Source organism: Aphelocoma coerulescens, chromosome 2 (genome assembly GCF_041296385.1).
Source record: "Aphelocoma coerulescens isolate FSJ_1873_10779 chromosome 2, UR_Acoe_1.0, whole genome shotgun sequence".
Lineage (NCBI taxonomy): Eukaryota > Metazoa > Chordata > Aves > Passeriformes > Corvidae > Aphelocoma > Aphelocoma coerulescens.
The window spans coordinates 3,182,501-3,196,412 of NC_091015.1; the positions used below are offsets into that span (position 1 = coordinate 3,182,501).

At 40.5% G+C, this 13,912-nt stretch overlaps 1 protein-coding gene across 7 annotated transcripts in view; it reads right to left on the minus strand.

Annotated features, from left to right (window-relative positions):
- LOC138106162 (pituitary adenylate cyclase-activating polypeptide type I receptor) overlaps positions 1-13,912 on the minus strand; it is a 142,596-nt gene that overhangs the window by 1,943 nt on the left and 126,741 nt on the right. For all 7 annotated transcript variants that reach the window (XM_069006289.1, XM_069006291.1, XM_069006292.1 and 4 more), the window contains 2 exons: positions 1,382-1,511; positions 1,106-1,147 (listed from right to left, as the gene is read on the minus strand). In XM_069006289.1, the coding sequence (XP_068862390.1) occupies positions 1,106-1,147; positions 1,382-1,511 (172 nt within the window). The remainder of the gene's footprint in view (positions 1-1,105; positions 1,148-1,381; positions 1,512-13,912) is intronic.

Genomic DNA, 13,912 nt, shown 5'->3' on the forward strand with positions numbered 1-13,912 from the left:
AAGGCAGGGAAATGCAGATTGACACAAGTGAATCGGAAAAAAACCCCACAAATGTGGGAAACTGATGCCAGCAGCAGCAGCAGTTGCCATGTGCTGAGAGGAGTGTGAGGCCTGCAAGGCACCCAGGTGGTGTGTGGGGGATGGTTCTGGGTATCTGACACCCTTGGGCTGTTTGTGTGTAGGGATGAAGGTGACAGGGCTCGGGAGAGAAGCTGGCACCAGTTGGTTGGTGCCAGAAAAAGAGGCCCAGGACCCATGAAAACTTGGATTTCAGTGAAGGGTTTGGCAGTTTCCCCCAGCCCTTCTCCTAGGAAAGCTGGCAAGATAAGGAGTGGGTGGGTGATCTGCAAGGTGGGAAAGAGACCACGCTGAGAGGGTGGTGAACAATGGTTTTTACTCAGGCTGGCACCTTATCACTAGTGGGGTCCTCCAGGTATTGATATTGGACCCCACACTGTTCCACACAGAGCACAGAATGGTTTGGGTTGGAAGAGACCCTAAAGACCATCCAGTCCCACCCCCCTCCCACATTCAGGGACACCTTCCACTACCCCAGGCTGCTCCAAGCCCTGTCCAACCTGGCCTTGGACACTTCCAGGGATCCAGGGGCAGCCACAGCTTCTCTGGGCACCCTGTGCCAGGGCCTCACCATCTTCATCACAATCCCAGTGAAGGGATTGAAAGTCACCCTCACCAATTTGGCTGATGGCACCAAACTGGGTGGTGAAAGGGACATGTCAGACCTCTTGGAGAGAGCTGAACTGGCTGGGAGAGTGGGCTGGCAAGAACAGGACAAAGTTCAACAAAACCACTGCAAAATTCTGCACCTGGGATGACATTTCAAAAGAGACCAGTCCATACCCTACCCCTATTAGGGAGCCTTAATCTGAGCCATCATCTCTGGTAAGGCCAATGTTTTGGTTTAAAAAAGACATCACAAATCCTCTTTTTTTTTTTTTTTTTCTGAGAATTGTGAGATTCAGCCTAAAGTATCAGGGATTATGGTAGATGATGAGTTAGAATGGACAGTTAGAACAGCAGTTACTCCCACAAGAAGATGGGATGTGGATGATAGGTGAGGGACACTAAATATTAAAAGTCTTACCTCCCCATTCAAGAAACAGTAGAGAACAGCAACAACAAAACCCTAGGGAAATGGGAGAGAAAACAAAAAAGTAATTCAAATCCTGAAGGAATGCCAGAAAATAGCTGGATTTAAAAAAAAAAGGAAAACAACCAAGCAAACAAATAAAACCAAAATCCCGGTATACAAAACATACACATAAATGAGCAGAGACACACTCTGAGAGCTGTGCATGCAAAGCAGTTATAAAGGATAGAGAATTGGTTCTAAGGAAGGCAGAATTCAGTGTACAATCACCTGGAAGGATCCCAGTCCCAACTCAAACACCAGTCTCTCCCGCTTACTGACATTCTCAGGAGAAAAGGCAAACACCGTGTAGTGAATTCCAAACAAGGGGATCAGCAGCAGGGTGGAGCGAGCCAGTCTCCTGTCACAACAGAGGGAGAGAACTTTAATGCAGCCTTGCAATTAGCAACCTGCGCTTTAATTAAAGAAGAAAACACAGAAAATATTTTGCTGACTGACTTTGGGGAAATACATACACTGCATAATTATACAAACAAATACGCAGCATTCCTGTTTGCTCCCAAAGACTGATTGCACACACACTGCAGTTTGCTCCCCCTTCTTCACACTGCTACGGTAATGGCACATTAATAATGCTTAATGCTCTCTGCTGCTATTTTAATTTGCATTATTATAAGCTGGAATTTCCTCCTACCGTGCCAAAAAATGAGGAGGGGAATCTTGCTAAAGGATTCAGACTGCTACCATGGTACAATTATAAACCTCTCACCCTCTTGCTTAACCCCAGTGGAGCATTTGAAATCACTTGGTTTTTTTGTTGATTTTGTGTCTGTGTGTGGGAATATGTTTCTGAACAGCAAAAAAATTCCAAAACAACCACACAAATAAAGCTAAAAAACCAACAGCCATACAAATAAAAGCTAACCCCCCCTGCATGTTCATGTTCTTATACTCACAATTATTCCTGAAGGTTTGATTTTGGTCTCATTTATACTGCTGGAAACCTGAGTGCAATTCCACTGTTTAACTACTTTCCAGTTGCTTCAGAATAAAGAGGTTTCAGAGGGAAATCAAGCCCAGCAGATATAAACAGAAGGGCTGGAAGTGAATGTGTTACATGTGAGCACTTAACTGGTGACATTCCCCCAAAGCTGGGGCCAGCCAAGACTCAGGTGTGTTTTGGTGAGAGTCATCTGCTGACTGAGCAGCAAAAGAAAGAGCAAAGAGAAAGCAGATGTTGATCTGAAAATGAGCAAGTGCTTTATTAAAAACAAAGCCACCTAAAGTAATCTCCGGGACATTTTCAGAGGAGAAGGATATAATTGATTACATTCAGGTAAGGGAAGAAGGCAGATGGAGGACAAAAGAAGGAAAAAAGTCATAAAGATTTTTCGAAGAGCTGCGTATTTGTTAAAACTCAAATGTCCCCTCTGCTTTTATCTATTTGGTACCTTGCAGACAGATTTGAATTTGCCAACACATGCTCGATGATAATCCAAAATGATGTGTTTGTTTTAGCAGCATTAATTAACTCATCTCCAAGGATTCTGAGAGCACAGTTATCTCCAGTAGTGAACTGGGAATGGGACATCAGTGCAGTGCTGGTGTCTCTCAGTCAGACTTTGGGCCCTAATGGGGATAAATTTAGCACAACTCTTGCCTGGAGACTGCCCTAATGTCTGATGGACACCAAACCTCAGGTCTTGGTGAAAGTCCCCACAAACCAGAGAACACTGTTCTTGTGGGTTAAAAAATTACACACTGGCCAAAAGCATTTGAAAAGAGAGGAACAACCTTGGAAGAGCGTGATGAAGAGCATAAAGAGTGCCCAGCTTTGATGATCTCTAAAAAAAGTAATCTATACAGGAGTGAGCCAGTGTAAAAGAGCTTTTGGAGTCCTTCCTAGTTCTTTTTCTCTATGGACATGCAATCAGGTTAATAAAAAGGAACAGAAACATTGAAGAAGAGATTATAGAATAATGTTATCTCTGTAAAAAATGTATGTAAAGAATATAAGTGTCTTAAACTAGTCATAGAATTAAAAGAAAAAATCAAATAAAAGGTAATAAGCTGGACCAAAAAGTATCATCTCTCTGTATCTTCTATCATTTATTTTCAGACTTAAGGAAGACAACAACAACAAAAAGATAAATGTTGTTTTGATCTGAAAGTCAGAATAGAATTGTGTATTAATATGTTCTGTCCCACTGCACTCTTGGGAGATTAATTTAGGGAAAGATGCAGAATAAATATTTTTTTACTTTCAGCTTTGTGACATTATTTATACCTGATTAATCATGTAATTAGTTTGTAGAAACTTAAAATATAGTGCCATCATCAACTTAGTTGAGATGTTGTCTTCAATATTGTCATAAAAATGAGGCAGAAAATGCATTAAATAACACATTCTGAAGTTTATAGATTATTAAGACCTATAAAGAGGAAAATAAGATTTTAATGATAAGAAAAAACTTGAGAGATATTAATGCCTGCATGGATGATGATGAATTGCTTTTTTTCAAGAACACTGGGAAGAGAGAAGACTTAAAGAAAGTTTTGTGAGATGTCCAAGTTTATGTGCAACAGGGAATGAAAATCTTAAATGACATAATGGAATTCTCAGGAGTGATATTCCTCCTCTTTTCTTCCCCCACTCTTTCAGACAGACAAGAAACTTGGGGGGTGAAGCTAAAAGTTCTGAGGACAATGATCATTCAAGTGGCTGTTTGGAATATAATGTTCTCCAAAAGGTCTAGTGAAAGCCTTGCTCAGATTTCCCCAGGGAGAGGAAAGTCTTAGGGTTATTTTTTAAAAAAAGCTATTTGAATATCAATTTTTGTTGAGGCTGACATTCTGTTTTCCAGCTCTTATTTTCCTTAAAAACACTTCAAACATAAGACTTTCTCCAGTAGCATGGCCTATGAATGTGGATTTTCCATGAAGTGTTACTACAAACAAACAGATAGCAGAGTCCTCTCTTTTCCCTCAGTCCTCTACTGAAAAATGAAATGAGAACTTTATGGTAAAAGAAACACAAAGTAGGAAGGTTGTCTATTTTGACCAGTATTTGAAGGAATCATGCTTTTATTTTTCCATTGCACATCCACACTTATTAAGGAGACTGCTTAACTGCTCACCCTTGTTGAGAGAAAAAAATCAAAAAAGAAGCAAAAGTCTCCAAACCACAGATTTTGAAGTAAGATTATATTGTTGTTTTGCCATTTAGTCCCACTTCTCTAAAATAAGAGAATTGCCCAGTTTAAAAGCTGTCTTAAGTGAAATACTTTGATCAAATATAAACTTCTGCAATGAAGACATCAAGGTCTCTAGTCCTGCAAAGCAACCTTCACCTCACCAAGGTTTGGACATACATAGTGTAGATATTGATAATGAAATTATTTTTAAAATGTCTCTAAAGTCAGTGCAGAGAAAATTAGACTTTTAAAACATAATTCTTGTGTGCTACAGATGTCTCTTTAACAAGTGACTCCTGTTGTAAACCCTGTGGGTACTGAGTACATCTATTAATGTATACATTGATTAACTTAATGCTTTGAAATATCTGCAATGATGGCATCTTTTTTTAGTTAAATTAAATCCACACTTACATTCCCTTTATTCTTTATGAAGAGCAAGAAGCACTGACACACAAGGACAAATCCTCTGCCCCTAAGGAAGTTCTTATCACATCCTAAATCTATTAATTGACCTCAAAAGGAACCAGGACTGAGTTTGTCATAGAAATTGCCGCCCTGTTGATTGGGGAAGTTTAGATTAGAGGAACCCAGTTTCTCTGGCCAAAGGTACATATTCATCATCTCCATGATAAATGTGTGCAAAAAATAATCATAACAGTATTTCAAATAGAAGGATAAAGAGCAAACCATGAAGGCACAGGATGTCATTAGGAATGAAATGCTCAACACAGCTCATGTTTAATAAACTGAAGAATCTATTTTATCACAAAATGCTCAACATATTAACATGACTTTCAGGAACCTCAGTAATTTCCCTGACAGATCTTTTCCAGTCTTTCCCAAAAATTTAATTAGGCCTGTAGGATCACTTCCAAAAGACCTGAGGTAACACCTGAACACAGTAAGTGATGCCAGGTTTTTAATTTTTCCATGCACAAACCACATCTCCAGAGCAAGGACTTGAAAAAGACAGAAGCTTACCAAGACTTTCATACTTTAACACACACAAAAAATAGGTTTAAATACCTCCTGTTTAGGCTGAACTCTTCTTGCCCTAGACTAGGCAGAGCATTTCAGCTTAGAGAGTTATCAGTCTCCCATCTTTCAGAAACGCTGCATTTAATGTGAAATTTGGTTCTCTGCAAAGGCCCAGCATGACATCTGTGCTGCATCAGGATGTCCATTAAGCAGCAAACTTTATATTTCAAACTATTTCCTCCTAAACCTAACTCCTAGTTTTACCTAACTGTTCTTAGTCTTCAGCTGCTCTCTGTGTAGAAGATGGAGCTGCTGTTTTCCTCTCCTCTATTTCTATCTGCTTTTGCACAGTTCCAGTCTGTTGACTGAATATTTTTCAGCATCTTCATTGGTCTATTTCTTAAATACCTCAAAGGGATATGAAAGCACATAAAAAATTCACTTTAATGTTTTTTCTAACTAAAAAACCCACAACTATATATGCAGTTAAATTATAAAATAATCTTTTTTTCCTTAATGGTGTCAAAGATAACTACTAAATATTCTTTAGCAAAATCCTGCAGTGTTGGGTCTGTGTGTGAGGACATCTCTGAGTGTTGATTCACACTTAAAAAAACTGCCATGAAATCCAGGAGACTGACCATCAGAAAACATATAATAGATGTCTGAAATTGTGCCTCATCTAAACAAAATGAGATGAAGACCTTGAAGCTCTTTTCCATCCCTAATGACTCCAGGAATCTGTGAAAACCTGTGGGTTATTTGTGCAAGGAGCAGGGAGTCAGGTGGACTATGGGATGGTGATTAATTCACGCAACTCTTGGCTGAATGGCATTTATTCACTCTTCTGGATGCCTCACTCTATATTTGGCAATGATATTTGACAATGTTGGACTGAAGGTGATGATCTTGGAGGTCTTTGCCAACCTCAATGATTCTATGATTCTATAACTTCTGACAGACACAATTCATTTTGATATTAGGTCAGCTTTAGCCTTTCCTCACACCTGGGTGTTTATTAAGTTAACTTCACTCAGTGCAATGAAGAAAAGATGTTTTATACCCACTGAGTGTCTGATTGACTCAATCTCACCCAGTTTTTCTAGGAAACTTTCAGGTGAAACATTTTCTCTCAGTATGAAGGTTCTCACCTTTTTGCTGTACAATAAAGAGCAGCTATTAATTCTGTACAGACACTACCCAAAACCAAAAATAGCGTCAGCCATAATTACAAAAAAAAAAAAAAAAAAAAAAAAAAAATTAAAAAATTAAAACAACCTTCAAATCCTCGATCGTGGCGCATCAGCAAAAGCACAGAACAAGAACAAAAAAATTCTACATGCAACAAGAACTAAATGAATGCTTTGCTCTCTGGTTACTTCCCCTCTGCTCTCATCCATTCATTTAACTGCAACATGCGTCACACACACACAGTAATGTCACAGGAGTGCGTACACTTACAGGGTAATGGTTGATAGTTCTGACATCTTGCAAGAGTGCTGGTTAGCCCTCTTAGGCTTACAGTAGCATTTCTGAACGCAGCTGCTAAATATGACAAGATTAGCATTTTTTTCAGCATATTGTGAACAGGCCAAGGTAGGTCACTTTCAACACATTTCATGAGACACGTCACAAAGATGGAAAGCGGACACGACAGAATGGAGTCACAGCACGAACCAGCTGCTTGACTGAAGCAGAAATTAAAGGATTAACTAAAATTAAAATGCACTGGCTGTTGCTGGCCCTTGTGATGTGTTGGTTCACAGCCAAACCAAAACTCGAACACCCTGGAGGCAGGCGGGCGGCGCTACGCATCCAAAACGCACACGGCCTGTGCGGCCTGGCCTCGTACAGAGGGTAACAGAACAATATATTGAATGAAAGTTGACTGCATGCTCGTGGAGAACAATCAGAGAGTAACATAAACTTGTAGGATGGGGATCAATCTAAGGTGAATTGGATCAGATAGTCCTGATTTTCACTGTAACGTGGATCCCTTCTTTTTAGCAGAGTTCTAGTAAGGACACCAAAGCAGTTTTTCATCCATCATCCTTGGTGATGGGGAGGGAGCTCAGAATGGAATCTGCATGACTGGCTGGTAATTTTGGAGGTACCACTTATTTTTTGTCACATACACTGAGACAGTGTGGTCATCAAAGCAACAGGCTCATACACAGTGGAGCAGGACTTTGATCCCTGCATGTTGGATTCTAGGAACAGCTGCTACAGAGAACAAAATAGCTGCTTTACAACCAGCCAGGAGAGGCTGATTTAAATCAGCCACTAGGAAGGGTAATCTGAAACATGGAAAGGCATTTGGAGGGATCCTAGAAGAGATTTTATATCTGTTACGAGGGGCTGAAAACCATGAGAATTGAAAATAATGATTTCTTGTGGACTTTCAAGGGGAGAATTTTTGTTTTGTTTTCAACGTGTGGTTATTTTGGTGGGATTCACCTCAGGAAAGGTTGGATGTTTACAGCATGGATGTCTAAGTAAAATGGACCCCGAGAATCACCAGAATAAATAGCTGAGAGAGAAATACACATTTACTGGCCAGGGTGCATCTGACCTGTTTTAGATATCCACTCTAGGATGGGATGAACACCCAACATCACTTATTGAACCTCCATTAAACTATAAAGGATAATATGTTGATTTTTAAATCAATTGCCTTCAAGGCAAATATTTAAGTTTGTTCAAACAAACCAAACTCTGTTTCTGTTACACAGTCTAAGATCTGTGTTTACAACTCATGGAATTTATAATCTGAACAGTAAACCAGGATAAATTGAAAACTTACTAAATTTCTCCCCACTTTTAACTCCTTTAAGTCAATCCCCATTACTGGAGTTATGTTTTGTTTCCTTTTGGATAATTAAAGCCTGATAACTGCGTTGTTTTTAAATATTACAGTATAAAACCTGGAAAAAACACAGTCTTGTGGCATGCACACAGACAGAAAATAGAAATAGTAACTTGTTTCAACTCATAAAATGAATTTCATTTCTTGGATGTTGCTGAGGAAGTAAATCTGAAAGTGACTGGTCCTTTTACACTACAGTTTCTGTGCTAAATTTTTCAACCACCTGTTTTTCACAGAGCTGAGTTGGGCATTAATTGTCAGCTAAGACTGAACAGAAATGAGGAAGGAGGTTTTAGAGATAGTTCCATTTTACTTTGACTGAGGCTTTCAGAAGTGACTACGGATTTTGAGTGCCACTCATTTTTTTGATCACTTGATCTGAAACACATTTCTCAGACCAATTTTTACCACAAGGGGGCTGCTCAGCCTGTGTTGAAAAGCAGCATTTACAAGGCATATTAAGGTACAGAACCTGAAAATGAAACATCTAAAAATCAATAATCACTTTGAAAAGTCTTAGCCATGGGTTGTTGTAGGGGGTTGTGGTCTTCAAGGATATACTTAATGTTGCTATGGCAACCTAGAAATAAATTCCCATCCATGTTTCCTTTACTGCTTATGCCCTGTTTTATTTGACAGGAATTGATTTTTTTAATAGGTTTTCCTGGTGAATAGACCTAACGTGACAGCACTTGGTATTTACTAGAATTACTGAAAAAAACCAGACTTGATTTTGCAAATATTATCTAAGGATTAACTGCTGCTCCCCACCCACTGAGAGGACACTTACACACAGGTTTGGGATGGAAAATATTGCTAGCACTTTTTAGGAAAACCTTAATATTTTAAGTGCTGTTAGCACTTATTTTCTGCCATTTCGAATTTAGGTAGAGTCATCTCTCTGATATTGAATGGTGTAAAGTGTCCCAAATCTTTAGAGTACAGAATTTAGAGATGTTTTCTTTCCTTTCTCCCTCCACTTTTATTTTTTAAACTTTATTTATTTCTTTATTATCAAAGTACAGACGTTGGGGGAAGGAAAGGGAGAAAAAGAGAAGAGACAGAGGAGGCAGGAACCAGAAAAAAAAAAAATGGAGGAAAAAAATAGACAAATATAAGAAAATGAATAGGAATGAGAGCATGGCTATGAAAACACTACACAAATCAGGGCAGGATCCTCAGACCTCTGTAGGCACACAGAGAACGGAATTGGTCACATCTAACTCTACGTGCCAGAGACAAATTTCGAACTGAACTATCACCTGGAGCTCACTCAATCATGGAAAGAGCAGGGACTTCCAGGCTGAGCTGCCCTGTGGGACAGAGGCATCTAAGCCATAGGGGATGCTCTGTCTGACGGAGGTGCCCTGGTCTCCCCGAGTGACCATAGACGACGACTGGACTGCTCAGATTGAGTACGAGACTTTAGACAGCTAAAGGCAAACAAGCTGAGTCTCACCGCAAGTGTCCTGGGCAGGGACTGCAGCTGCATCTGGGAGGAAGAGGGAGGGTGCTAGGGTGGAAGGGGAAAGAAAAGGTTAAACATTCCCGGGAAGAAATGAGCGATGGATGATGTGGCTGAAGGCCACACTGCATCAGACCGAACACCTGGACGTCTGGAGAGTCAATGCAAATGAGAGAGAACACAAGTCTGAGGCAAAAGGAGTTGCAATTCAATTCTAGATGTCTCAGAGGTGCTTAAGAGGAGCGAAACAAGCATGCTGATCCAGGGGAAGGAGGTTATGCTGCATTATCCAGGCCAAGTATATCCATAATGAAAATGGTCAGGGTTCCGAATTTAGGTCGCTACCAGCACTCAGGGAATGGTGGAGTTTGTGCCTTGTCTCTGAACGTGCTGAAGGGGAATCCTTTGGGAAACGCAATAAAGGTAGAACTTGATTCATGCAAATTAAAACTGCGCCTCGTGACGAATCTTTGTGCACCCTGCTCCATTCATTCTATGTAACCTCACCACGAGTAGGATTGGCAACTGTGCAGTAGCAGGAGAAGGAATGCAGAAACAAATCAATGAAGTAAAGCATTGAAAATACAGTAGAAAGTTAACCAAAGTGGAAGCAGAGAGATTGTATGGGAGAGAGAGGAGAAAATTGAAAAGTGGATCCATAGAGTATATTATTTATATCACACACCCACTTCCCCTCAGCTGATACTGCTCTAGGCTGAGGGACTTCCTTTCCTTGCTGCTCAGTAGCTGAGGATTCCCTGAAGCTGCACTCGTTTCCCTTCCAAAACACCGACCACATTTACAAACCCCCTGCCCTTACAGATCAGATGGAAACAGTCTGGAAGTCAGAACTCGTTCTGCGAGCAGCAAACAGACTCTACAATTCCATCACCCTGCAGTGGCTGCAGCTCTGACCCTCTGTGTGCAGCCAGACTCATTCACCCCTCAGCCCGACACAGAATAAGCACAGGGGCTTCTCAGCAAAGTTTTTTAGTTGTATCTCCTCTATTTTTTGAGGTTAACAAAATAGCTGTGTGCCTTTTTCCTTGTCACCCGGTGCCACCTTGGCAGTCACTGGTGAGAAACAGACCATTAAGTGAGATTTACCTGACCTATTTTAAACTTACTGTTTAAAGTGAAATAAGCTGTACTAAAGGATTCTATTCTCTGGACTGGGTAGGTCTCTACTGACTGTGGAAGGAGCCCACAGCAGGATTGTTTTATTAAACCAGATAGATCCCATGCTGTTGTGCTAAACATAAAACCAATGTTGTACTCTTTATGAGAAAAAAAAAGAAACTCTCTTTCTCTAGCCTTTAACTGAAAAAAAACCCCAAATTCTTAGTCTTGTTAGCTAGAGCTTCACTTTTCCCTGCTAATGCAACCAAAATAAGAGGCCGAATCTGAATTAGTGCTTGCAGGTTAACGCTGTGGTTAAAACCAAATATTTAACAAAGATGAATTTGAACTGGAAATTTTTGTCCAATAAATGTGACCCTTGAGCAGATCTGAGGCTTGAAGGCGAAACAGAATGGCCAAAGAGAGCCAAAAATCATGTCTGTAGTGCTCATTCTTGGCTTTTCTAACTTCTACAGAGCGGACATAAAAAGAAGGAGAACACCACTTCCACACTTGGAGTTAAATAATGAAGAGATTAAGCTTAGTATTTGCTGGTGCTCTAGAGAATAAAGCTGGCAGCAGAGGGCAGAATTCTTCCAACAAAAACAGCCTTTAAATGAACAGGAGCTTCAAGGTTCTGTGTCCTGATCCTTCCCCTGTATTAACTCTGGAGCTGCTGTTTTACCGAGCTGGGTTATTCTCTCTGACTTGAGAGCACAGATCCAAGTCGAGCACTGTGGAATCATTCTGATGGAGGTGCAGCAACATAACTGTGGTGCAGCAGGCAACAGAATGTTCAAATAGAAAAATGTACCATGACAAATGAGATTCTTAAATGGTCTTGAATACATTACTGTTTCAAATGAAGAATGTGCATATCCAAATCCAGGCATAAATATCTGAGAATGGGATTTAGCTCATTGTGAAAGATAGCAAATGAGCAAAGCCCACAGGTGTTTATTGTCCCAGGCTGACACAAGAAGTGGATTTTTAAGCCTGACAGAGAGGTTTTGGTTCCTGTCAGCTGGCAGAGCTCAGCTCAGTATAACAATACTGAGTTTATATAATTTGAGCTCTGAAGCTTCGGTTACACTGTTTTGACTCACCTGCCTTACATGTTATACAATATCCCTGCAGATTCAAGGTACAACCCATCTCTACAACTCTCCTTAATGAAAAAAGAGAGCACTGCCTCTGTTAAAAAAGCCTGGGCTTGCAGATGTTTAATCAGCTGAACAACTCCTGTGTTTTCATTGGAAATGTGAAGAGGAATTACAGTTTGGAAGTCTCTCAGTAATGATACAGGTGGAACTAAGACTGTGATATGAACTTTACACATGGCTTTGGATTGGTCCTGTCTTGAGGCAGTTTACATTTGTTTAAACCACCTTCACTGAGACTTAATTCAGTATTAAGCCACTGTAGCCTGGTGGCCTTTGAGGATGTTTTTACTCTCCAAGGCAGGCAGGGCTTGTTCTTGGAAAACTGATTACTGTGATTTTGCACCACACAGTTCCTTTGACACACAGTGTTAGTCATGAGATCCTCACAAGAAAATCGTCTTTCCAGATCAAAATGCCTTCTGCACTGGGACGGTGCCATCTTTCTTGTCCCTTCCTTACCTCCCTTCCTTACCTCAGGTACTTGCTTGGAGTACATCCTAAAAACTCTCCAGATGTAAAACTAACCCCACTGGATGTGGAACATGCCAGATGCTGAAGATAATAAATCAATGGCAAGGAGAAGCTGAGACACTGAGGGCAAAGTAAACTCCTGTTGTTCTCATATGATAGAGGCAAAAATGTGAATGGTGGGAAAAACTAACTGGAAGACCATGGATGCTGGTGGGCATCAAGCCTTGGTATAAATTGAAAGCACGTTCAGGATCAGAGATGCCAGAATTATTCCCCATTTCCTGCAGTCTCACATCAACTGCTGCATGACCAGTTGCTTCAGCTCCACCTTCAACTTTACATTAAGCAACTGATTCAAAGAATCAGAGGTGCAAACTGATTTGGGGACAAGTAAAAATTCAGATCTATCCCTTTCAGTCTAACAGTGCATTCCAACAGCAAACTCAGCTATGAGCAATGCATGAGGGAAAGGCCAAACAGCCGGAATGCTCTCATTTGGATATTCACGCTAAATTTGAATCCTCTGAAAATTTTTCTGAATCTCCAAAGCCATTATCTTTCCCAGGATGGAAGGAAGCTACTCTGGTCAAAGATACTGCACCCAAATCCGTGGGTAATTCGTAAAGATGAGTGGCCTTGGGCACTGGCCGTTCCCTCTCCTGCTGATCTCCATGACAACTGAAGCTTATCAATACACATCAAGATTAGGTTATTCACTCTGACCAAGTGCAGTGACTTCAGAAGCACATTTGAGATCCCTTCTACATTTTCTTTCCAAAAGCTGCCTTATTTTTGCTAATCAGGAAGCTCCAGCGTGTGGCAAAATTTACAACGTTACAGCAAATTCAGTGAAGTGCAGCCACTCTCCCTTTACAATATGAAGCTTTATATCGTGCACATTGCTAAAGTATTTGTGACCTTTTAAGCAGCAAGGCTGGAACAATTTTAGATATCTGAAGTGTTTCAGACAGCACATGTGTGGGCAAAATCCTATATTTACACAGGCACCCTACAGACACAAGCACTTATCTATAAATCCCTCTGGCTTGGGTGTTCTGAGTTCTGTTCCACACCAGTTATGGCAATCAAGCCATGATGGCTTTGGTACTGGCTTTGAAAGGTGTTTAGATCTGAAATTTGCAGAGATATGCCACTAATGTTTCAATGGGAACTCATAAAAAGCTATTAGCCTTTTTTTGGCCCCTCAAACTCTATGGAAACAGGGCTGTTAGGGCTAATCCAGCCCTTGCTAGAACTGTTGAGAGTGCATCCAGCTTTACTGTGTTTTCTTCAGGAAAAAAAAATGGAAAAATCATTTCTCTAAAGAGAATTGCATCGTTGGATAAAACCTGGCATTATTCTCTCCCTCACTAACCTGCACACCTCCTTGAGCTTTCAAGAGAAGGAGCATCTTTTAGTGGCTTCTCTTCTGATGCAAAATTGCTCTTTTTCAGTTCATGGCTTGCTCTTGTGACAGATGGGGGAAAAAAGTCCCTGATTTGCTCTTTTAGGATGCAGATTGTGGACAAAGAACTGTTCTCT